Here is a 23,750-nt window from a genome sequence, read left to right on the forward strand (position 1 = left end):
CCACCCGGGTCAAGTCACTTAATCTCCCCAAGGCTTTATTTCCTCCTCCGTGAAGTGGGAACAGCAGAAGACCCACCTTCTGGAGTGAGAGTTACCTGAGAAAAGGTCTGTGGATTATTCAGCCCCATGGCTGGGTGTGAGGACCGAGGTTTGTGTTGCCAGGGCCACAGAAGGGGCTTATTTTATGAGGTTGAACCCCTCCTGCCCACTGCCTTCTGAAGGGATGCTCTTCCCTCCTTCCCTCGAACTTTGGGTCCCTGAGGGGCTTTACTCCCCTCCTGGAGAGTGAGGCCATCTGGCCCAGAGCCGGGGAGCCTGGTGGCTGATGCAGCAGGACGCGGCGGGGTGCGCCTAGGCTCAGATGCCGGATTGGGCAAGAGCACAGAAGCGACCCCTCTGATCCTGGTCAGGGATATCTGCCCAACAATTCTGGGAAATTCAGAGGCGGGAAGTGAAAGGGGGGAGGGGCAGGGGGGGAAGAGCCAACTGCACCCCGGCCCCTCCTGGCCTGGCCCCCTCCCAAATGTGCCATGAGGAGTGAGGTGACTTGCTTGTGGGGGGAAAGCGGACCAAAGAGACCCCTTCTCTGTGAGGGACAGAGACAGTCCTGCCCCCCGCCCCCATCACGCTTTGCCTGAGTTCCAACCACTTCTGTTTACCGTCCAAAGTCCCAGGGGCAGGAGATGCCAGGTTAGAAGCACTTGGACACTCGGACACACGGGTTCAGGGCCCTCGCCTGGACAGGCCCCCTCCCCTTCCCTCCTTTCCTCTGTGAGCACCACCTGCTCCACTTCTGGCTCAAGCCCCTCCTTCACCCTGGGGCCTGGGCTGCCTGGGAGACTGGAGAGTCAGCCCTCCAAACCTGTAGCAGGTAACCGAGGTCGGGAGGCAGGTGGGACTGGGGTGTCTGGGATTAAAGAGACCCTGGTTCAGAGAGAGTGGGGGGCTGATGGGAAGATGTGGGGTGATTTGGAACGTATGGAGGGGAGGCTCCCGGCCATGTCAAGGCCCAGGCATCTCCTGAGGAAGGATGGGACCCAGCTGTATTTCAGCCCCACACTTCCCGCCAACCTCAGATCCAACCCAAACAGTTGCCTCGACCTACTATCAGCCTCTGCCTGAATTAGCATCTTAGCACAGCAGCAAGCCCGAGCTCAGCCCCAGCCCCAGCCCAGGACCCAGCATGGCGAGGGACTTTCAGGACATCCAGCATCTGGGCTCTGAGGAGAACGACCACCAGTTTTGCAGAGGTGAGGGCCCAGGCACTCGCGGGCGCAGTCCCAGGAGAGAAGATCCATTCTGGAAAGGCAAGTGTCTGGTGTCTGGGGCTTCGCTCCACCTTGGTCTAGCTCCTGGTCGCCCTCTGTCCCTCTGAGGTCTCTGTCACATTCACTCTGTGACCAGGGACTGTCCCCTGACCTCACCTCCTTCCACACCCCCAGGACCCCAAGAAAGGACCCCCTCTTCCTTCCAACCTAGGTAGCGTGTGCCGTGTGTGTGTGTGGGGGGGGTGGGTAGGTGTGTGTTGGAGGGAAAGAGCACAGAGATTCTGGAAGATTCCCACTTACCCCAAGCCCCCTGCCTGGATCCTTCTCTAGCAAATCTTGACCGAATGCTCCAAGTGTCTGAGAGAAGGTTTTCAGGTGAGAAGGATCTGAGCAATTCTAGGCTGAAGGGCTGGAGCTGGGGTGGGGGAGGGGTGTCAGGTGTTCATGCTGGTGATGGAGTGAAGCTCTGTGGAGACCAGGAGGGGTTGGGACTCGAAGCTCAGGGAGGAGGATTGGTTAGCCTGGGCTGGGAGGAGGGACCTCTCAGTCCTGAGGCTGGCAGACCAAGGGAGGGCAGGTGCTCTTGCAGGTGAGGGTGGGAGCTGGGCAGGGCAGGAACAGCAGGAAGGACGGGTATTCCCACCACACTTCTCCTTTCCTGGGGTAGCGGGCTGGCAGACCTTTCCACCAGGCAGTAGGCTGCATGGGGAGAGCCATATCTGTCTACTCCTCTCTGCACCCCCGGGGCCCACGTGCTGCCTGGTATGTAGTGAACACTCAAAAATGATTTTGGATATTGTTGAATCTTCTGAAGACAAGAGGATTCAGTGTTTAAACAGGAGGCTTGGAGAGAGTCTAGAGGTTTTGGATTTCGTGGGAGAGGGGGCTCACCCAAAAAAGACCTGGTGGACAGCATTGCAGGGTGAGACCGAGCGGGTGCAACCATCGGTACTCTTCTCTCCAGCAGCCTCTGCTGCCTTCATGTGGGCTGTGATAAATGGAATATTTATAAATGGAATATTTCCTGCCATATCAATAAACAAAGGATGTCACAGTCATCAACATTGCAACCCTCCAATGGGAGCCGGTGATCCCTGAGGGAACTCATCCCTGAGGGAACTCGGGGCTGAAAAGAATACCTGCCATCTAGCAGCCATCAGACTGCAGCCACTCCCTGCGGTGAGCCCTGAGGAAACTCAGGATGTGAAAATACATGATACTGGCCCCAGATGGCTGAGGTGCATATCAAAGGAATGATTTCAGTGAGCCCAGACCCTTGCATCTTCCCATACATAGAAAAGCTCTTAACTTGAGATATCTGGTTTTCTTTAATTAACAATAATCTTTTGATGTTCCCAACTACCAGCCCTTTGTTGCAAAACCTCTATATATCCTGGCTCCTCCCCTCACCTCCTCGGGGCAGTTTCTCAGAGTTATCTGTCTCCCGGGCTGCAGTCCTCATTTTGCCCCAAATAAAACTGAACTCGAACATTTTTTTTAAGTCAACAGCTGACATCTGCCGCCTGCTTACCAGGGACCACATTCCATTCTTCCCCAGCCTTTTATATGCCTATAGTTTTCAGAAGATTTAGAAATATATTGGCCATTATTTCCTCCAAAAATTTTTCTGCATCCCCATCTCCCCTTTCCATCAAGACTCCAATTACACATATATCAGTGATCCCACAGCTCACTGGTGGTCTTTCTAGTTTGGAAGGAGGGGTGGGAATCTTTTTTCCCTTGGTGTTTCTCTTTATATAGTTATTATTGCTATGTCTCTAAGTTCACTGATCTTTCCTTATGCATGTCTAATCTTCCACTAATTCTCTCCAGTGTATTTTTCATTCCAGACATTGTAGTTTTCATGTCTAGAAGTTCAACTTGGGACTTTTAAATATCTTCTTTGATAGCCAACTTAATTTTTGAATACTTTACAATAACTTTTAATGTCGTTGTCTGTTAATTCTAACATCTGTGTCAGTTCTGGATCGGTTTTGGTAGATTTATTAACCTCCTCATTATGAGTTGTGTTTTCTGGCTTCTTTGTATGCCTGGTAATCTTTGATTGGATGCCAGACATTGTGAATTTTACCTCGTTGTGTGCTGGATATATTTGTATTCCTCTAAATATTCATGAGCTTTGTTCTGGGATGTGGTTAAGTAACTTGGAGTCAATTTGATCCTTTTGGGTTTGCTTTTATAATTTGTTAGGTGGGTTGGGAACTTCTTGGGTACTCTACCCAGTGCCCTGTGGGTTATGAGATTTCCAGTCTGGCTTGTGGGAATAGGCACTATTCTTGGCCCTGTTCCTGCCAGGCACTGTTCCCTAAAGCTTTTGGATTGTTTTTCTCCTGGCCTTGGGTAGTTTTCCTTACACGCATGTGTTGATCAGTACTCAGCTGCTTGCTTGAGGGAAACCTTCCCCAGATCTCTGGGATTCTCTCTGCAGCTCTCTTCTCTGATCCTCTGTCCTGTGAATTCTGACCCCTTTGGTCTCCACAGACTTCCAGCTCCATCTGGGCTCTGATTGGATTTCCCCTCCCAGCCCTGTGGCCTGAAAACTTTCTCCCAGCAGGAGGCTGGGGCAATCAGACGGCTCACCTTGTTTGTTTTCTGTCTCCACAGGGATCATTGCCCTTTGTTTCCTGAATCCCAGTGTCTCGAAAAATATTGTGTCTTACAGCTATCTGTCTTTTGTTGTGGTTGTTTCTGGGAGGAGGGTAAATCGAGCCCCCCCTCTGGGTCCATGTTTAGACCCGTTTTTTTTTTACTTTCAAACTTGCCTGTGCAGCACTTTCTATGTTTAATTTCATTCTCAGAATAATCCATTCAGGTAGCTACTGTTCTTACCCCAATTTTTAAAAATCGCAGTAAGAACACCTAATATGAGATGTACCCACTTGACACATTTTTAAGTGCCCAGCAGCCCATTGTGAGCTTGGGCACCACGTTGTACGGCAGATCTCTGGAACTTATTCAACTTGCATGACAAATTTTATACCCCTTGAACAGCAATTCCTCATTTCCCCAGCCCCTGGCAACCACCATTGTACCCTCAATTCCTGAGTTTGACTCTTTTGGATTCCTCATTTAAGTGGACATGAGAAAACGGAGGCTCCCAGAGGTTCAATGACTTGTCTGTGACCTCAGAGCCAGTTGGTGGCACAGCTGATCAGCTGTGGAGGGTCTGGTTTCATGGTAGAGGTGCAGAGATAAATGCTGAGCTGACCCAGAGTCAGGGGTTTATAGGTCATAGGTCAGGTTGGGAAGCAGGACAGGGGCCCGCTGAGTGGATGGTGCTGGAGAGAGCAGTCAGGGCTCAGCCATGGGGTCCCCTCTGGGTGGGGAAGACTGTGGTCTGGGAGAGCTTCTCTCCCAGGGGATTGAGGAAGACTTGTTGGGGGTGAGAGGAAAAGGGGAGGATATGCTGAGAGGGGGGAGTGGGCAGTGGGGTGTCAGAGACATGCCTGTCTGGGTCAAGAGGAAGGCTGGGTGTGGCTGACGTGGAGGAAGGTGACAGTCCTTGGTGTGAGGGGTCAAGAGTTCTGGGTGGATGAGGGGGTGCCTGGTTGTGGAGAGAGGGGGCTCAGGGTCCAAGGCAGGGAAGAGGAAGTGTTCTGTTTGCAGGAGGAAGACACAAAAGCAGGAGCCCACGGCTGGGAGGACAGCCACTGCCAAGCCTGCAGAGTTGGCAGGAGGGGAGAGGCCAGCTCTGCGTGTGTGAAGATGTGGGTGCACGAGTGTGAGAGCGTGTGAGTGTATGAGAATGTGTGTGTGTTACGTGTGCTGCAGTATGTGCGAGAGTGTGTGAGAGGACGGGCATCTTAGTGCGTGTGTGAGAATGTGCTAAGGAGAGTGTGTGCTCGCATGAGTGAAATGAAAAATGCGTGTGTGATTGTGTGTGTGGGGGGGGGGTCAGGGCTCAGCTTGGTCAGGGGGGACGGAGAGGTTTCTGTGAGATGATTGAGCGCTAAGGGGAGAAGGTTTATGGTGGAACAGAGGTTTCTGGGGGGCAAGGGTGGAGGGAAGAGGGCAAGGAGGCCCTGAGTGGTGGGAGATGGGAGGATGGGCTTGGGGGGCGGCCCCTGGGGAGTGGTCCATGGTGGAATGACCCTGACTTAAGGATCCCAGTGGAATTGGGGGCAGTTGTCCCAGTTTTGGATTTGTCTGAGGGGCCCAGACAAATTTTAAGACAGGGTCTAGCCTCTAGGACCCCCAGGTCCAAGATCAAGGCTGTGCACACAGATGATGTGAATATCACGTGCGTGTGCACCATATGCACCTCTGTGTGTGTGCATGTTTGCATGAGTTCCTGTGGGTGTGAGTGTACAAATGTGTGTGTGTGTGCACGCTGCATGAACGCTGGGGTAAAGCCCATTGACTCCCCCAATAGCACCCCCATCTACCTTCCTCTTGCCCCCTCCCACCCCAAGGCTGTACGTCCTCAGGCTCTGTTCCCCTGATGCTCAATGACACTGGCTTTCCAGCTCCCCTGCCTCCGATGCCCCTCGTCCTGACACCCCTTCTCTTGCAGGGATGCCTCCTCCCCAGCCCTTTGTCCTGCAGCGTCTCTGTTCCCAGCTCCGCCTCAGTCTGCTTGTCCTGGGCTTCAACATCCTGCTGCTGGTGGCCGTCTGTGTGATGGGGTCCCAAAGTAAGGGTCACAGGGGTGGGGCAGCAGTGGGGGAGGCGATACAGGCAGTGCTGGGGGCAATGAGAGCCACGATAGGGGAAGAGATGGGGGCAGTGCTGGGGCAAATATGGGGGCAGTGCTGGGGTGGGGAAGGGGACAGTCAGATGGATAGTGATATGGAACACAGCGCAGCCCACTTCATCCTGTTCTGACAAGGAGCACAGCTGCAAGTGGAGCTGCAGACTCTAAAGGAAACTTTCAGCAACTTCTCCTCGAGCACCTTGATGGAGATCCTGGCTCTAAGCTCCCATGGTGAGTGAGAGTGCCCCTAGGGGAGGGACTGGGATGGGCTGGATGGTCAAGGAGCTGGTTTTTCAGCATGGGTTTGCTGGACTCCGTACTGGGTGCCCAGTGCTGGATCTGCAATAGGGGAGTGTTTGCGGGGTGCTGGGGGCAGGGTGTGCACAGATGCGGGCAGATAACCCAACCGGAGAAGCTGGGCAAGGCTTCTAAGGATGCTGATTCCTGAGCCGAGGGTCCCTGAAGGATGAATAGGTGTTAGAGTGGAGGATGGAGGTTAGAGCCAGGTGGAGAGCAGAGTCTGTGATGACCGGGGCATGAGGAAGACCACTGCACATTCTGGGACTCTAAACGCGTCCAGTGTGGCAGGAGGTGTGGGCCAGAGAGGTGGGTAGGGGCCGGGCCATGCAGGCAAGCCATGCTAACTCGTGAGACTTTATTTTGAGAAAGTGGGAATCCATCGGAAGGATTTAGCAGTGGACAGGCCTGCGCAGTTTACGCTTCAGAAAATCACTGCGCAGCATAGGGAAGAGTGGGCGGAGTCGGGGAGACCAGTGGGCGGGGCACGCAACGTCCCACGTCAAGGTAAAGGTGGCCCAGTGGTGTGAGGATAGAGGGATGTTGGGGATGCGGAACGGAGGGAAAACAGTTTAGCTTTCCTCTTTTTCAGGAGGCAGCGCCGGTGACAAGGTGACATCTCTGGAAGCCAAGCTGGAAAAACAGCAGCAAGACCTGAAAGCAGGTCAGACTCTCCCTTGAGAGAGAGAGAGAGAGAGAGAGAGAGAGAGAGAGAGAGAGAGAGAGAGAGAGAGAGAGAGAGAGAGAGAGAGAGAGAGAGAGAGGAGAGAGAGAGAGAGAGAGAGAGAGAGAGAGAGAGAGAGAGAGAGAGAGAGAGAGAGAGAGAGAGAGTGTGTGTGTGTGTGTGTGTGTGTGTGTGTGTGTGTGTGTGTGTGTGTGTGTGTGTGTGTGTGTGTGTGTGTGTGTGTGTGTGTGTGTGTGTGTGTGTGTGTGTGTGTGTGTGTGTGTGTGGTGTTTCCCCAGCCAAATGCTGGAGTCCTGGTAGGTGGGCACACATACTGCCCACACCATTGTCATCACTTTGGCCCCTAGATCATGCCACTTTGCTGCTTCATCTGAAGCACTTCCCGGTGGATATGCGCACGCTGGCTTGTCAGCTGGCGTTCCTCCAGAGCAACGGTAGGGACGGGGCGGGGTGTGGGGGTGTCTCCAGTCCTTCTTGCCTGTCCCGTCCAGCTGAATCTCATCTCCCTCTGCTCCCCAATGCCTTCAGGCACAGAGTGCTGCCCCGTGAACTGGGTGGACTATGAAGGCAGCTGCTACTGGTTCTCTCGCTCGGGGAAGCCCTGGCCTGAGGCTGAGAAGTACTGCCAGCTGGAGGACGCCCACCTGGTGGTCATCAACTCCAGAGAGGAACAGGTGAAACCGTACCTTTCCCAAAGGCAGGAGGAAACCTTGGGAATGCAAACTCTGGGAGGCTGGGTCAGGCTTGTTTTGTTATTTTTTCTAACCTGAGGAAGAATCCAGAAGCAGAAGTCTGGCCCGGATCTGGGAGATCCATGATGGAATCTAAGCCATTGATTCTAAGAGGTGGGAGATTACAGCCCGGAGCTGGGGCAAAGGACAGGAGCCAGGTGACCAGGTGATGAGGAGCACGTCAGGAGACAGAATATGTGGCAGGATGAACTAAAGGGCCGGGACTTGGGTGGAGAACACAGTGGAGCCAGTGAGAGTCCCTGCTTGCTGTGTGCTGGCCTTGGCATGTGATGGTCCCTTGGGTGAACGGAACAGAGTGGGCGGGATTCCCAGAGACTCACCGCTGTGGGTTACTGGGTTCCTCCAAAGCACCCCAGGTCTCCCTTCCTGATGCTGTCACCAGACCACAACCCCAAATGGCAAGTTCACAGGGAAGAACCAACCCATTAGAACGGGTGGGGCATTTTTGGGAAAAGTAAATGGTAATATTTACTGAGTCCTTACTATGGGCCAGGCACTTTTATATATCTACTTTAATCCTCACAACCCTATGGGGTAGGCATTCTTGTTATCCCCACTTTGAGGGGCATAGAGATGAGGGAACTAAAGAGCAGAGAGGTTAAGTAACTTGCCACACGTTCTGCATGGTAGAATGATTCCAAACATATCTTGCTTTACCAATCAGGTTGAAATTGCCAACATTCTATCAGTATTGGCCTATAAAATATCAATTTCATGTGGGTCAACCTAAGATTTCAGCAGTCTGTGATTTGGTCCACAAAATTTCATGCCGGCTACAACTTCATGGTGGATGGGTTTGTACCTTCATCATTTAAAAAAAAAAAATTATTTATTTGGTTGGTTGCACCAGGTCTTAGTTGTGGCTCTCGGGCTCCTTAGTTGCAGCAGGCGGGCTCCTAGTTGTGGCATGCATGTGGGATCCCTGACCAGGGATCAAACCCGGGCTCCCGGCATTGGGAGCGCAGAGTCCTATCCACTGTGCCACCAAGGAAGTCCCCACCTTCATCATTTTGAAGTGAATGTCAGTGTCCTGTTGAATGCTTTTTGCCTTGAATTTGTCTTCATGTGATATGAGTAGACTGGTCCTTGATTTCGCTTGCATTTGCTTCATGTATCTTTGCGCATCCTTTTATTTCCAACCTTTCTGAGTCTCACAGATGAGTCATTCTCAGCCTTCGCAGTATATTGTAATCTCTTGAGGAATTTAAAACATATTGACACCTGGTCTTACACTCAAAGATTCTGATTTAGTTAATTTTGGATTCATCCTGGGCACTGAGATTTTTTAAGGTCTCCCCCCGACCCCACCCGTGTGATGCTACTCTACTGTTCAGCTAAGCTTAAGGTATTTCTCCTACAGGTTGTGTATAGTTGTTTTTGGTTTTTAAAAACTGAGTATGTTAGAGACTTTTTGCCTTTAAGAGGTGAGTGTTATCTCATTTACATTTCTTTTTCTTTTTCTTTTTTCTTTTTGCGGTAAGTGGGCCTCTCACTGTTGTGGCCTCTCCCGTTGCAGAGCACAGGCTCCGGACGCGCAGGCTCAATGGCCGTGGCTCACAGGCCTAGCCGCTCCGCATGTGGGATCTTCCCGGACTGGGGCACGAACCCGTGTCCCCTGCATCGGCAGGCGGACTCCCAACCACTGCACCACCAGGGAAGCCCTATTTTTCTTTTTTTAAAAAATTTATTTTATTTATTTATTTTTAGCTGTGTTGGGTCTTCGTTGCTGCGTGCAGGCTTTCTTTAGTTGTGGTGAGCGACGGCTACTCTTCGTTGCGGTGAGCAGGCTTCACATTGCAGTGGCTTCTCTTGCTGTGGAGCACGGGCTCTAGGTGTGTGGGCTTCAGTAGTTGTGGCATGCGGGCTCAGTAGTTGTGGCTCGTGGGCTCTGAGCTCAGGCTCAATACTTGTGGTGCACGGGCTTAGTTGCTCTGCGGCGTGTGGGATCTTCCTGGACCAGGGCTCGAACCCATGTCCCCTGCATTGGCAGGCGGATTCTTAACCACTGCGCCACCAGGGAAGCCCCTCTTTTCTTTTTTTAACTGAAGTATGATGCACAATATTGGGTTAGTTTGAGGTGTATAGCAAAGTGATTCAGTTATATATTTTTTTCAGATTATTTTCCATTTTAGGTTATTATAAGATATTGAATATAGTTCCCTGTGCTATACAGTAAATCCTTATTGCTTATCTATTTTATGGATAGTAGTGTGTATCTGTTAACCCCATACTCCTAATTTATCCCTCTCTGCCTCCCTTTCCCCTTTGGTAACTATAGGTTTGTTTTCTATGTCTTCTGTTTGTGAGTCTATTTCTGTTTTGTATATAGATTCCTTTGTATTATTTTTTATATTCACACATAAGTGATATATAATATTTGTCTTTGTCTGACTTAGTATGATAATCTCTAGGTCCATCCATGTTGCTGCAAATGGCATATTTAATTTTTTTTATGGCTGAGTAATATATATATATATATATATATATACATACATACATACATACATACACCACATCTTCTTAAGCCAGTCATTTGTCAGTGGACACTTAGGTTGCTTCCATGTCTTGGCTATTGTAAATAGTGCTGCTATGAACATTGGGGTGCAGGTATCTTTTCGAATTAGAACTTTTGTCTTTTCCAGATATATACCCACGGGATATACCCACGGGTGGGATTGCTTGATCGTATGGTAGCTCTATTTTTAGTTTCTTAAGGAACCTCCATAGTGTTTTCCATAGTGGCTGCACCAACTTACATTCCCACCAACGGTACGAGGGTTCCCTTTTTTCCACACCTTCTCCAGCACTTACTGTTTGTAGACTTTTTGATGATGGCCATTCTGACCAGTGTGAAGTAATACCACATTGCGGTTTTGTTTTGCATTCCTCTAATAATTAGCCATACTGAGCATCTTTTCATGTGCCTGTTGGCCATCTGTATGTCTTCTTTGGAGAAATGTCTATTTAGGTCTTCTGCCCATTTTTTTTTATTGAGTTGTTTGCTTTTTCGATATTGAGCTGTATGAGCTGTTTTTATATTGGGGACATTAACCCCTTGTCAGCTGCATCATTTGCTAATATTTTCTCCCTTTCCATAGACTGTCTTTTGTTAAGGGTTTCTTTTGCTGTGCAAAAGCTTTTGTTTGATTAGATCCCATTTATTTTTGCTTTTATTTCTTTTGCCTTGAGAGACTGATCTAAGAAAATATTGCTATAATTTATGTCCAAGAATATTTTGTCTATGTTCTCTTCTAGGAGTTTTATGGTGACATGTCATATATAGGTTTTTTTTTTTAATAAGTTTATTTATTTATTTTTGACTGCGTTGGGTCTCTGTTGCCGTGCACGGGCTTTCTCTAGCTGCCGCAAGCGGGGGCTACTCTTCGTTGCGGTGCGTGGGCTTCTCATTGCAGTGGCTTCTCTTGTTGCAGAGCATGGGCTCTAGGCACTCCGGCTTCAGTAGTTGTGGCTCACGGGCTCCAGAGCACAGGCTCAGTAGATGTGGCGCACGGGCTTAGTTGCTCTGAGGCATGTGGGGTCTTCCCAGACCAGGGCTCAAACCCATGTCCCCTGCATTGGCAGGAGGATTCTTAACCACTGTACCACCAGGGAAGTCCCAATATATATAGGTTTTTAAACCATTTTGAGTTTATTTTTGTATATGGTGTGGTGGGGGAGTGTTCTAATTTCATTGATTTACATGTAGCTGTCCAGTTTTCCCAGCACCAATTGTTGAAGTGACTCTTTTCTGCATTGTATATTCTTGCCTCCTTTGTTGTAGATTAATTGGCCGTAGGTGTGTGGGTTTACCTCTGGGCTGTCTCACTTACATTTATTTTAAAATACATATCTTTAATCCAGTCTTTTTTTTTTCTGTTTTGTATGCTGCTTTTGTTTTCTGCCATTTGCTATCAGAGATTTATTATTTTTGTTTTCTCCTCTGTGTTATTTTGGACTAGATGTAGCCTGTATTTCATTATACTAGTAATTACTGTCATAACTTTATTTATTTTATTTTATTTATTTATTTATTTTTGTGGTACGCGGGCCTCTCACTGCCGCTGCCTCTCCCATTGTGGAGCACAGGCTCCGGACGCGCAGGCCCAGTGGCCATGGCCCATGGGCCCAGCTGCTCTGCAGCACGCGGGATCTTCCTGGACCGGGGCACGAACCCGTGTCCCCTGCATCGGCAGGCGGACTCTCAACCACTGCGCCACCAGGGAAGCCCTACTGTCATAACTTTAAATGATGGGCTGAAACTTATTGGCTTCAAAAAATAAAAGAGGTTATATAACTTTCCATATGAAAGATGAGGAAACCAGCACACCTTCACATGCCTCACTCTTTTCTCTTTTTTAAAATTGAGATATCATTGACATTTAACACTGTGTAAGCTTGAGGTGTACAGCATGCTGGTTTGATACATTTACATACTGCAATATGATTAATACAGTAGTGTTAGCTCTCACCTTTATCATGTCACATAATTATCATTTCTTTTTTTGTTGAGAACAATCAAGAACTAGTCTCTTAGCAACTTTGAGGCTTATAATGCCTTGTTCGTTTCTCTCCCACATTCCTTAAATGTTTGCACGAATAGTTGGAGTCTTTTCTGTCTTTGAATTTCATTAACCTCGTCCAGATATATCTCAGTGTTGCTCATTCTCTCTGTATTTTTACTCTGAGGCCAGGAGAGTCCTTTTAACACATAAAGTTAGGTTTTCTAACATTTTGGAAGATTTTCTTAAGCCCTGTGTTTGAAAATTTTTTCTTGACCATTTGTTCACTTTTCCTCTGGAGCACATCTTCCAAAATGATCTCCATTGTCTGCCCCCATAGCCATCATCTTACTGCTATTTACTTCCATCTTTCTCTCTTTTCCTCTGTATTCTGGGTTCTTTTCTCAAGCCTATCTTTTGTATTTCAGGCTTGTTTTTTTTTGCTGAATTGCTGGGGTTTTTTGTTTTTAATGTACTTCAAAATTTTCTCTTCAATTTCTTCCCTTTACTTTTCATTGTTATCTTTCTTCTTTGATATATTGTCTCATATTTTTATGTCGTTCATCTCCTCTTCAGTGTTTTTTGAGGATGTAAGTTGTTCTCCAGTATCCTCTTATGTTTTGAAACATGCCTTCTTTACAAAGTATATTTTTCACCTCTCTTTTGATATCACAGTGCTTTTTTTCCTCCTCTTCCTTTCCATCCTCTTTATTTTTGCACAAGTTCCATGATAATACTCCCCTGTGCTACTTTTTTGAATGGGCTGAATTCTTTCTTGCCTGTTATTTACTTGTGAACAGGGCAGATGCATTCTTCTGGACTATCTTCTTCAATCATTTGGCAGTATTTCATTCTTCCCCTCAGTCTTCAACACAGAGGGCTGGATACTGATGATTTGTATTCTTTGTTCAGTTATTCAGCTTCTTGTGATGGTGGGAAGAGGGCACTGGGGCAGGTGGCAGCAGCGAATAGAATATCTTGTCTCCAGTCACTTTCCCTCCAGCTCAGTTGACTCCCTTGATTTTGGGGAGCACCCCTACCAGCCTCTGAGGGCTGTCCCTTCATGCGCAGGATGTTGACCTATTTGCAGGATTCTAGAATTGAAAGGTGCTACTGTATCTGCCTTTAGATGAGGTGACTAACTGCAATCTTAGTTGGGTCTCTAGGACATGAGAGTGGAATTAGGAAATTTTCCTCCAAATGCAGTTGGAGACCTTTCATATGCTGTCAAAGAGAACTGCTACACGTGCATGTTGGTCACCCATCCTCCTGTTTTCTTCATAAAACAAGGTGATCACACCCTCCCTCTGCTGCCCTCCCAAACCAGGGGACTTAACTTCCCAGAAAGGGCCATATCTATAAGAGAAAGCTGCTCGGATGTCTGTTGTCCTAGGAGGTGTGCATGAACCCTGGCAAGCTATCTCAAAGACAACTTGTGTCCCAGCCGTTGCCAGCTGGATGGCTGGGCTGCCCCTCGCACATAGGGCATCTTCCTATTTTCATCCAGACTGCCAGACTCCATGTAGCCAAGTCATAACAGGGCTCTGGGCAGTGGGTCCAAGCTTGGAAGCTCTGGGGCCTGGAAAACAACAGAAATGACAGCTATACACAGAAGCAGGAGCAGATAAGTGTACGTGAGAGGCGAGTGAAACTGAGATCCTTAATGGGTAACTGGGGCCCATGGGGGCGGCAGGGGCTGGGGTCAGGATCCAAGAGTTTGAGGCTGTGAGCAGAACACAAGGAGAAGCCTAGAATCTGAGTCTAGCAGCCGTGCGTTAGGAATAAAACGGGAGGCCAGGTCAGGGGGCAGCGGTCATGAACTCAGGCACTGGATTGATGCTCTGGGTTCCACGATTACCGTGAGTTCCTTGACCTCACATGTAAAGTGTGAATCATTAGGGCGCCCAGTTTAGAGGGCTTTATGAGATTTAAATAAAATAATCCTTGTAAAGCACTTAGTGCAAGGTTTAGCCCAGTAAATATTCACTAAATGCTAGCTATGGTTGCAGAAGAAAAAGCAAGGAACTAGTGTTGGGAGCTGCTGCTTCAAGGTGGCAGCAGATCAGGCTGGGGAGGGCTGTGGGAACCATAACTGATGCCTGCATGGAAGTACAAGGGACTAGAAACTTCCCTCCTGCCTGTTTTCCAGAAATTCATTGCACAACACACGAACCCCTTTCAAACCTGGATAGGCCTCACTGACAGTGATGGCTCCTGGAGATGGGTGGATGGTACAGACTATAGGCACAACTATAAGTAAGTGGCTTCTCCTCCTCTCTCCCTGTTAGTTTGGCCTGGGGATGGCCATCTGGTCTCTTCCCCCAGTACACTCCCACTCGTCCCTCAGGGACCAAATTCTCCAGCCATCTTCCCCCCAGACTCCCAGACTTCAAGGCTACAGCTGCTGCTCCCTCAACCGCCCAAGGCCATGCGTTTCTGAGGTGGGGATGAGGGTTACTGGGATGAGGGGGCATCCAGAGCTGAGCTCTGTCCCGCTTTCCTAGGAACTGGGCTGCCACTCAGCCAGATGACTGGCAGGGGCACGAGCTGGGGGGCAGCGAGGACTGTGCTGAGATCCAGGGGGATGGCCGCTGGAACGACGATTTCTGCCAGCAAGTGAAACGCTGGGTGTGTGAGATAAAGCGGAACATCACCATCTAGGTGTCCTGACCTCCAGCAGACCTCTGACCTCCAGCAGACCTCTGACCTCCAGCAGACCTCTGACCTGCACCCTGCCTGCCTCCAAGTCCTCCACTGGGCATTTTGAAGAAAGGAAGAAGAGAGTCCTCAGAGGCATGGGGAGGGGTTGAGGAGAGATAGAAGGGGGTGGTTGAAGAAGCTCAGACCTTGGGGAGACTGAGATCCCGCCTCCTTCTGAAAGTCACTGTAATTACTATTATAATTTTTGGCCTCCTCAATGGATTAGGAAAAGGACAGATACTTGAAACTCTGCGTGGATTTGTTATTTGGAACTGGGAACTGTAGGGTACAAAGAAGAGGGAGGGAGAGGGTCTGGAAGAGAGAAAGCTTAAGTGCTAGATGGCTGTCCTTGACACCTAATCTTGAAGACATGGGTCAGGGAGCGGAGGGAGAGGTTCTGGAAGAGAGAAAGCTTAAGTGCTAGACGGCTGTCCTTGACACCTAATCTTGAAGACATGGGTCAGGGAGGGGAGGGAAGAGGATTGAAACAGAGGAAGGCCCCGTGGAAGGCACTGGTGGGGGCAGGGAGCTGGCTGGGCTGGGGCTGAGGGTCTGCCCACACCCTGAGGGGTTCCCTGCAGTTGGGATCCCCTCCAGAAGAGGTTCCAGGGAACACCCCTGCTCCACTGTCAGCCTGGGAACTGTGAACTGGGCTGGCAAAGGTCAGTGACAAAGGTGTGCTAAGAGAAGGAAGATTGGTATGACCCCAGATAGACCTAGACGTGTCTCCAGCACATGGTGTCTCCAGCAGTCTCCACAGTGGGTAAACTGCATCTTCCAAGATCATTCTGAAACTGACCTTAAAAAAGAGTCTGTAATCAATTAGATTTTTTGGTTTTATTTTTATTACAAAAGTAATATATACTAGTAGTTAAAAATGTTTCAAACACACACACACATGCACACTGGGAGTCTCCTCCTCTCACCCTTCCCACTTCTCCGCAGAGTTAACAATTTTCATGGATATTGTATTAGTCAAGGGTCTCCAAAGAAACAGAACCAATAGGATGTATATGTACCAATAGGAGATATATTGGCTCATGTGATTATGGAGGCTGACAGCTCCTGAGTTCTGCAGGTGAGCTGAAGAGCCACAAGGTTCCCATCTGAGTCTGAAGCCTCAACACCCAGGAAAAGCCAGTGTTTCCATGTGCCAGTTTGGAGAGGGTCAGGCAGGAAGACCTTTCCCTTACTCATGAGAGGGCCAGCCTTCTTGTTCTCTTCTTGGCTTCAACTGATTGGGTGAGGCCCACCTGCATTAGGGAGGGCAATCTGCTTTCCCAATTCAAATGTTCATCTCATCCAAAACACTCTCACAGACACACTCAGAATAATGTTGGACTAAATATCTGGGCACCCTGCGCCCCAGTCAAGTTGACACATAAAAATGAACCATTACAGGGTTCCTGTCAGGATGTTTCCTGTGTATGTGCGTATATGTGATACTACATGTCATTAGTAGCTTGTTTTTTCACTCTCCAGTGTCTCATTGATCCAATCTATGCTATTTCCTGAGAGGTTTTACTTCACTGAATTTAGCAGGGGTAGAGAATTCCAAAGTATGGATGTGCCATATATTATTTAATCATTCTCTGTGGTGGGTGAGTAGTTGCTATTTTTGTTTGTTTTCACATATAATGTTTCAAGCAATTTTTGTTTCTAAGCTTGTGCTGGGTCAAGACTTCCCAATTTTCAGCTGCAAATTTTTCTAGGACTTTTCCTTCAAAATGTATGTAATTGGCATTAAATTTAAAAATTATGACAGAAATAATACATACAATTTAAAGTCTTGTAGGGCTGGAAGCAGTTACAGGAACTGTTTCCTTCAGCCACTCCTGCTGCTTAGAGAAACCACTTTTAGTGTTTTAGCTGTTTCCCTTAGTGTTGACATTTGTACTTCTAAATAATATACACAAACTGGTATCTCTTTATTTATCAGTTGTAGACATTATTTAGTCACTTTTCATCACGTAGGTGGGCACAATTTTCCAATTTAGCCTATAGCAATCTTTGCTTAAATCCTAATTCAGAATCTGTGTCAGTTATGGCTGTGTCAATATTGTTAACTGCTGAACCAAGTAGTATAATCTGATTACATTTCCTTTCTTGCACAACTTTTGTTTCTTCTGAAGTTAATAGTTGAAAAATTTGCTTCATATTCTTTGAAACAATTGCAAAGTCTTCCTTAACTGTAAAAAGGCTGACAACATAATTTTCTGCACGTGCAAACTGGTCACATAGCCAGTACTTCAGTTGTAGTTTTTTCCTAGAGCCACCAGGGTGAATCCAAGTTTTATGGGGGCTGAAATGTACACAATTTTGGAGAGGCCTCCTTAGGAAAAAATACAAAATTATGAATACAAAATTAAGCATAAAATTGCTATTTACTTAGGAAAAAAAACAAGCTGAAAGCTACCGTAAACATCACAAAATACAGAAAACTGATATAATATTTTTAATAATCTTCCAACACACCTGTGAAATCCATTTTCCCCACACTTCTTGGCTGCATACTTACTGTTTACTTCTGCATGTGACAAAGGTGTTGTAAGGTGACTTTCCACAGAGAGAAGAGAAGGATAATTGAGGATTTCCTCTAGCATGTTTCTTCTTTACTACTGATGTCAGTGCTTCAGGGAAGCTCATGGCCCACCTTCATGTCACCCCCAAGTGAGTCTACACAGTGGATGCCAACAGTGCCTGTGAAAGCCATGCCTGGGCAGGTGAGCCAACCCTAAGTATGAATGATGTGACTGCAGAGCACATAGCAGGGTCCCTCCCCACTCAAGCCAAACCTGTATTTCCACCCCAACTTCTTAGTTGGATTAAAAAAAGGCCACCTGACACAGAGGGAAATGTGAAGGAGAAGTTGGAGTTAAAAGTGATGTGGTCATCTTAACTGGTTATAGTCAGTTATTTGTTTTTATAATTGACAAAAACTTCTGATCATGGCCTCGGGTACCATGTAAGGGGCCCACAATCGGGCCTCGAGCTCAAGCTCCCTTAGGCTTCCTGTTGATCCACTTTTGTACCTTCCCCTCCCCCGTTCTCCCCCCACCACCACCACACCTCCCCCTGCCAGCAGTTTTCTTGGGACTTCCCGATAGTCCTGGGAAACACCTGGACCGCCTCTTTCTCCTGGGCTGGATCCTCTCTTCCCTGGATCTGTGTGTTCTTTCTTGGTTTATCCCCTTGTTTTATTGAAGCATCCCCTCCAGTAGCTTCCTGGAAAAGGAAGGGACTTTTTTGGATAGCTTGATTGATCGTTTGTGGAAATATGGAATTCTAGGTTGAAAATGATCTCCCTTCACCATTTCATATGCCTCACCCCGTGTTTCCCATTTGCTATGTGCTGTGGAGAGAGCTGACCCTATTCTAGGCCTGATCCTTTGGATGGGAACCTTCCCCCTCTTTAGGATGTTCCCTTTAACCCTGAGGTCTGAAAATCACCACTGACGTGCCTTTGGTGCGGGCCTCGCAGTCACTATACCCGGCTCTCACAGGCTTCTTTCATCTGGGAGAGCGGGAAGGAGACGGTGCAACAGATGTGGTTGGGGCCCAGTGGTTGGGAGCCCAGTGGTTGGTCTTTGGGGCCATCAAGAGGATTCTGGTGCTACTTGCTTGAATTCTGCTGCTGGTGTCCCGTGCTGCGTTCCTCCCTGCCCAGTGTCCCTCGGGTTCATATGGAAAACCTCTGGAGAGGTTTGTCCACATCCTCACCTGCATTTGGTTGCTGTCACTATTTTTTTTTTTTCATCTTTAGCGCCATTCGAATAGGTGTGGTGATATATTACGGTGGTTTTAATTTGCATGTCCCTGATGGCTAATGTTGTGCGTCTTTTTGTGTGCTTATTTTCCATCCATATATCCTCTTTGACACAATGTCTCTTTATATTTTTTGCCCATTTTCTAATTGGATTTTCTTTTTCATTTTTTACTGTTGAGTTTTGAGAATTCTTTATATATTCTAGATACTAGCCTTTGGCTGGAGATGTGGTTTGCAAACATTTTATCCAAATCTGTAGTTTGTCTCTCCTTTTAACAAAAACATTTCTAAAAAGACTGTGATAAATAAAATGTTGGCAAGCCCAATTAAGGAACTGAGAAAAGTGACATGACTACTTGAGATAGGAGGTTAAATGACACTTTTCCTGTTTTTATAGAAATTTGGCTGAATTCCCCAAACTGAGAATGATTGTTGGTAAGTGCTTATACATTTAAAGCAGAGAAGAACTGGGGGTTGGGGGAAATGGGGAGATATAGGTCAAAGGGCACAGATTTCCAGTTATAAGATTAACAAGTTTGGGAATCTAAGGTACAGCATGGTGATTATAGCTAACAATACTGTATCGTATACTTGAATGTTGCTAAGAGAGCAGATCTGAGATGTTCTCACCACAAAAAAGAAATGGTAAATGTGAGGTGGGTTGGAAGTGGTAGCTAATACTATGGTGATAATCATTTTGCAATTTATAAATGTATCCAATCAACACATTGTATACCTTAAACTTACACAGTGTTATGTGTCAATTATATCTCAATAAAGCTGGAAAAGAAGGACTTCCCTGGTGGCGAAGTAGTTAAGAATCTGCCTGCCAATGCAGGGGACACAGGTTCGAGCCCTTGTCCAGATAAATCCCACATGCCGTGGAGCAACTAAGCCCGTGTGCCACAGCTACTGAGCCTATGCTCTAGAGCCTGTGAGCCACAACTACTGAGCCCACATGTCACAACTACTGAAGCCCACACGCCTACAGCCTGTGCTCTGCAGCAAGAGAAGCCACCACAATGAGAAGCCCGTGCACCACAACGAAGTAGCCCCCACTTGCTGCAACTAGAGAAAGCCCTCACGCAGCGACAAAGACCCAACACAGCCAAAAATAAAAATAAATAAATAAATTTATTAAAAAACAAACTGGAAAAGAAACCCAGAGAGGTGCTGAACGTAACTAGTCACAACTTACTAAGAGATGATAAAAAAGAAACCATTCTTCCCAGCCTCTGTAAGTGAAGATTATTTCAAGGGAATTCTTAGATGTAGTGAGAGATTCAACACTTTTTTTCTCTCCATATCAGGGAGAGGAACGCTTCTCCATGCCCCATTGGCCAGATGATGGAGTCCAAAGGGAACCAATGTAGAGACTGGAGTTGTCTTCAAGGGCGTAAGACAGGCCTGTCACTACCAGGCCAGATAGTAGTTAAGCTGCACACTCTATTGGACTGCTATTTGAGAAGAGCAAGAAGAGTTTGCAGGGAGGCTGTGGATGTGTGCTGAGGAGTTTTGGAGTAACCATGGAGAAATAGACTCGTCCTTGACAGAAGTCTGAAGACATAAACCTGGGCTGGAGCTGCCCCATTCATCAGTTGATTGGGTTACACTTGGTTATCTGTCAGGGAACCTGTGAGCCGAGTGGACCCTATGGATATCAAGCTTGAACCACCTAGAGAGGACCCTGCCCAAGAGGACTGCCTGGCAGTAAGGCTGAAAGAGGATGTGGGTATACAGCTGCAATCTGGGGCAGGAACTAATGGTGACCATCACAGAGGGCAGCGAGAGAGCTCATCATCCTCGTGAAGAGCTGGTATGGTGCAGAGGGTCCCATAGGGGTCTCTGAAGCACCACACAAGTAAGGCCAGTGTTGGAGGCCTGCCATGAAGAGCAATTTGACCGCCACAATAGCACCAGATCACAGAGCTCTTTTCCTTGAATTCTCCTCTCCCTTGCCCCAACCCTCAAGGATCAATGAAGAGAAGAGGAAAGAAAGAAAGGAGGAACCAAACAGTCCATGACTCCTGTCCTAGGTTCTTCAGAAGCAGATCTGAAATGAGGATCCCTATGAAAGTAATTCATTAGAAAGTGTTTTCAAGAAAATTAAGGATATGGGGGAACAGGATGAGGAAGAGAAGGACTTCTAGCAGGAGTATAATAGAAGTTGACCGTAAGATGAGGGTTCTTGTAAAAGTGATTCATGAGGAAGTGGCTTTAGGCAATATTAAGCAAAGTCCTGTGGTGGTGGTGTAACAGGCTTAGTCCCACAGGGGAAGAATCGGGAAAACGCCAGTCACATCTCAGAGTTGTCTCAGTCAGAAACAAGGGATCTGGAGTATTTGAACTCTTGCATCCACAGTCATTGGTTAAGGGTGGCCTATGGTTGGTGAGAATGTAAATTCCAAGATATTTCCTGCTTTCTTTGTGCCCAGATGGAGCATGCTGTAGCAGCTTGAGGGCAGTCCACTGACAAAGAGACACAGGTGCTGCTTGTTAAGAATAAAGTCATTTGCAAATGAAGCAACTGACAAAGGATTAATCTCCAAAAGTTATAAGCAGCTCATGCAGCTCAATAACAAAAAAACAAACAACCCAATCCAAAAATGGGCAGAAGACCTGAATAGACATTTCTCCAAAGAAGATATACAGACTGCCAACAAACACATGAAAGAATGCTCAACGTCATTAATCATTAGAGAAATGCAAATCAAAACTACAATGAGATATCATCTCACACCAGTCAGAATGGCCATCAGCAAAAAATCTAGAAACGGGGCTTCCCTGGTGGCACAGTGGTTGAGAATCTGCCTGCTAATGCAGGGGACACGGGTTCGAGCCCTGGTCTGGGAGGATCCCACATGCCGCGGAGCAGCTAGGCCCGTGCGCCACAACTACTGAGCCTGCGTGTCTGGAGCCTGTGCTCCACAACAAGAGAGGCCGCGATAGTGAGAGGCCCACGCACCGCGATGAAGAGTGGCCTCCGCTTGCTGCAATTAGAGAAAGCCCTCGCACAGAAACGAAGACCCAACACAGCAAAAATAAATTAATTAATAAACTCCTACCCTCAACATCTTCTAAAAAAAATCTAGAAACAATAAATGCTGGAGAGGATGTGGAGAAAAGGGAACACTCTTGCACTGCTGGTGGGAATGTGAATTGGTACAGCCACTATAGAGAACAGTATGGAGGTTCCTTAAAAAACTACAAATAGAGCAACCATATGACCCAGCAATCCCACTACTGGGCATATACCCTGAGAAAACCATAATTCAAAAAGAGTCATGTACCAAAATGTTCATTGCAGCTCTATTTACAATAGCCTGGAGATGGAAACAAGTGTCCATCATTGGATGAATGGATAAATAAGATGTGGCACATATATACAATGGAATATTACTCAGCCATAAAAAATGAAATTGAGCTATTTGTAATGAGGTGGATAGACCTAGAGTCTGTCATACAGAGTGAAGTAAGTCAGAAAGAGAAAGACAAATACTGTATGCTAACACATATGTATGGAATTTAAGAAAAAAAATGTCATGAAGAACCTAGGGGTAAGACAGCAATAAAGACAGACCTACTAGAGAATGGACTTGAGGATATGGGGTGGGGGAAGGGTAAGCTGTGACAAAGCGAGAGAGAGGCATGGACATATATACACTACCAAACGTAAGGTAGATAGCTAGTGGGAAGCAGCCACATAGCACAGGGAGATCAGCTTGGTGCTTTGTGACCGCCTGGAAGGGTGCGATAGGGAGGGTGGGAGGGAGGGAGACGCAAGAGGGAAGAGATACGGGAACATATGTATATGTATAACTGATTCACTTTGTTATAAAGCAGAAACTAACACCATTATAAAGCAATTATACTCCAATAAAGATGTAAAAAAAAAAAAAAAGAATAAAGTCACATTGGAAACCAGTGTGCTTGAAAAGAGTGAAGGAATCTGAGCAAAATCCAGATAGTGTCTGCTACAGCCAGGCCACTGCAGATCCTGAGTTGGTGCTGTATAAAGCTTTAATTGGATGCAAGTTTTTTTTGTTTTGTTTTGTTTTGTTTTTTTCGGTACACGGGCCTCTCAGTGTTGTGGCCTCTCCCGTTGCGGAGCACAGGCTCCGGACGCGCAGGCTCAGTGGCCATGGCTCATGGGCCCAGCTGCTCCGCGGCATGTGGGATCTTCCCGGACCGGGGCACGAACCCATGTACCCTGCATCGGCAGGCGGACTGTCAACCACTGCGCCACCAGGGAAGCCCTGGATGCAAGTTTAAAGCTTAGTTTTATTTTAGACTGCACTTTAGAGACCTGAAATTAAGACTGATCTTATAGCTGAATATATAGGAAAGAAAAAATCCGAGAAAGTCTATTTAGTAACAGTGGAATGACAGTATATGATGCCCTTAATCAGGTTGAGGAATTTCCCTTTAATTTCTAGTTTTCTATTTTATTTATTTATTTGATTGACTGATTGATGGCTGCTTGCAGCTTATTTTCCACTTGGTGCAAGGCACAGGGTTGTGGGGTATCAGGAAGGCTCTCATGTGTCTTGGATAGTAAAGAGTGGGATTCTCTCAGCTTCCTTTTTAGTGTTTTTTGCTGTTTTGATATTAAAAACCCAACTGCTTCCACTGGCTGCAGCCTGCTTAGCTCGGGGAGGGGAAGGGGGTGGGGGTGGGGTTAGCTCTGATGAGCCTAGTGCCTTGGAAGAAAGCCTGGCAGCTGGTGGTGGCCACTCAGGACAAGGGGGGCAGCAGTTGGTTTTGCCAGGCTGGCCACCAGGCTGCTGCTTCCACATGGCTTCCCGAGCCAGGTCACAGCTGAGCATACCTGTGGAGGCCTGGGCAGATTCCAAGTGCTCTGTGGCCATGAATGGGAGAGTGGACTTCCCGAAAAAGAAGCTAGCCCACCAGTGTCCCGGGTCAGCTCTGGGGAGACTGGGGTGGTGAGAGATGGCTTCCCCAGGGTACTTGGCACTTCCGCAGGAGCTGTTACTGGAACTGGAACCCAGGTGACGCTGGTATTAGTCGTGGATGGCCACCAGAGAGACACTGGAGGGGATGACTGACAT

The 23,750-nt window shown here is 47.5% G+C and overlaps 1 protein-coding gene and 1 pseudogene across 1 annotated transcript; one reads left to right on the forward strand and one right to left on the reverse strand.

The window, feature by feature from the left end:
- Positions 1 to 1,183: 1,183 nt before the first annotated feature.
- On the forward strand, positions 1,184 to 14,876 carry LOC149744810 (asialoglycoprotein receptor 2-like). Its single transcript, XM_089900142.1, has 7 exons — positions 1,184 to 1,250; positions 5,803 to 5,922; positions 6,118 to 6,213; positions 6,872 to 6,943; positions 7,312 to 7,398; positions 7,493 to 7,646; positions 14,720 to 14,876. Exons 1-7 carry the CDS (start codon positions 1,184 to 1,186, stop codon positions 14,874 to 14,876), a joined length of 753 nt encoding a protein of 250 aa, XP_089756268.1.
- A 5,577-nt stretch (positions 14,877 to 20,453) lies between these two features.
- Positions 20,454 to 23,750, reverse strand: LOC149744811 (pancreatic progenitor cell differentiation and proliferation factor pseudogene; annotated as a pseudogene).

The sequence above is a fragment of the Delphinapterus leucas genome, chromosome 19 (genome assembly GCF_059928025.1).
Source record: "Delphinapterus leucas isolate spDelLeu-1000000601 "Yukka" chromosome 19, BTC_Dleu_Yukka2, whole genome shotgun sequence".
NCBI classification, from domain to species: domain Eukaryota; kingdom Metazoa; phylum Chordata; class Mammalia; order Artiodactyla; family Monodontidae; genus Delphinapterus; species Delphinapterus leucas.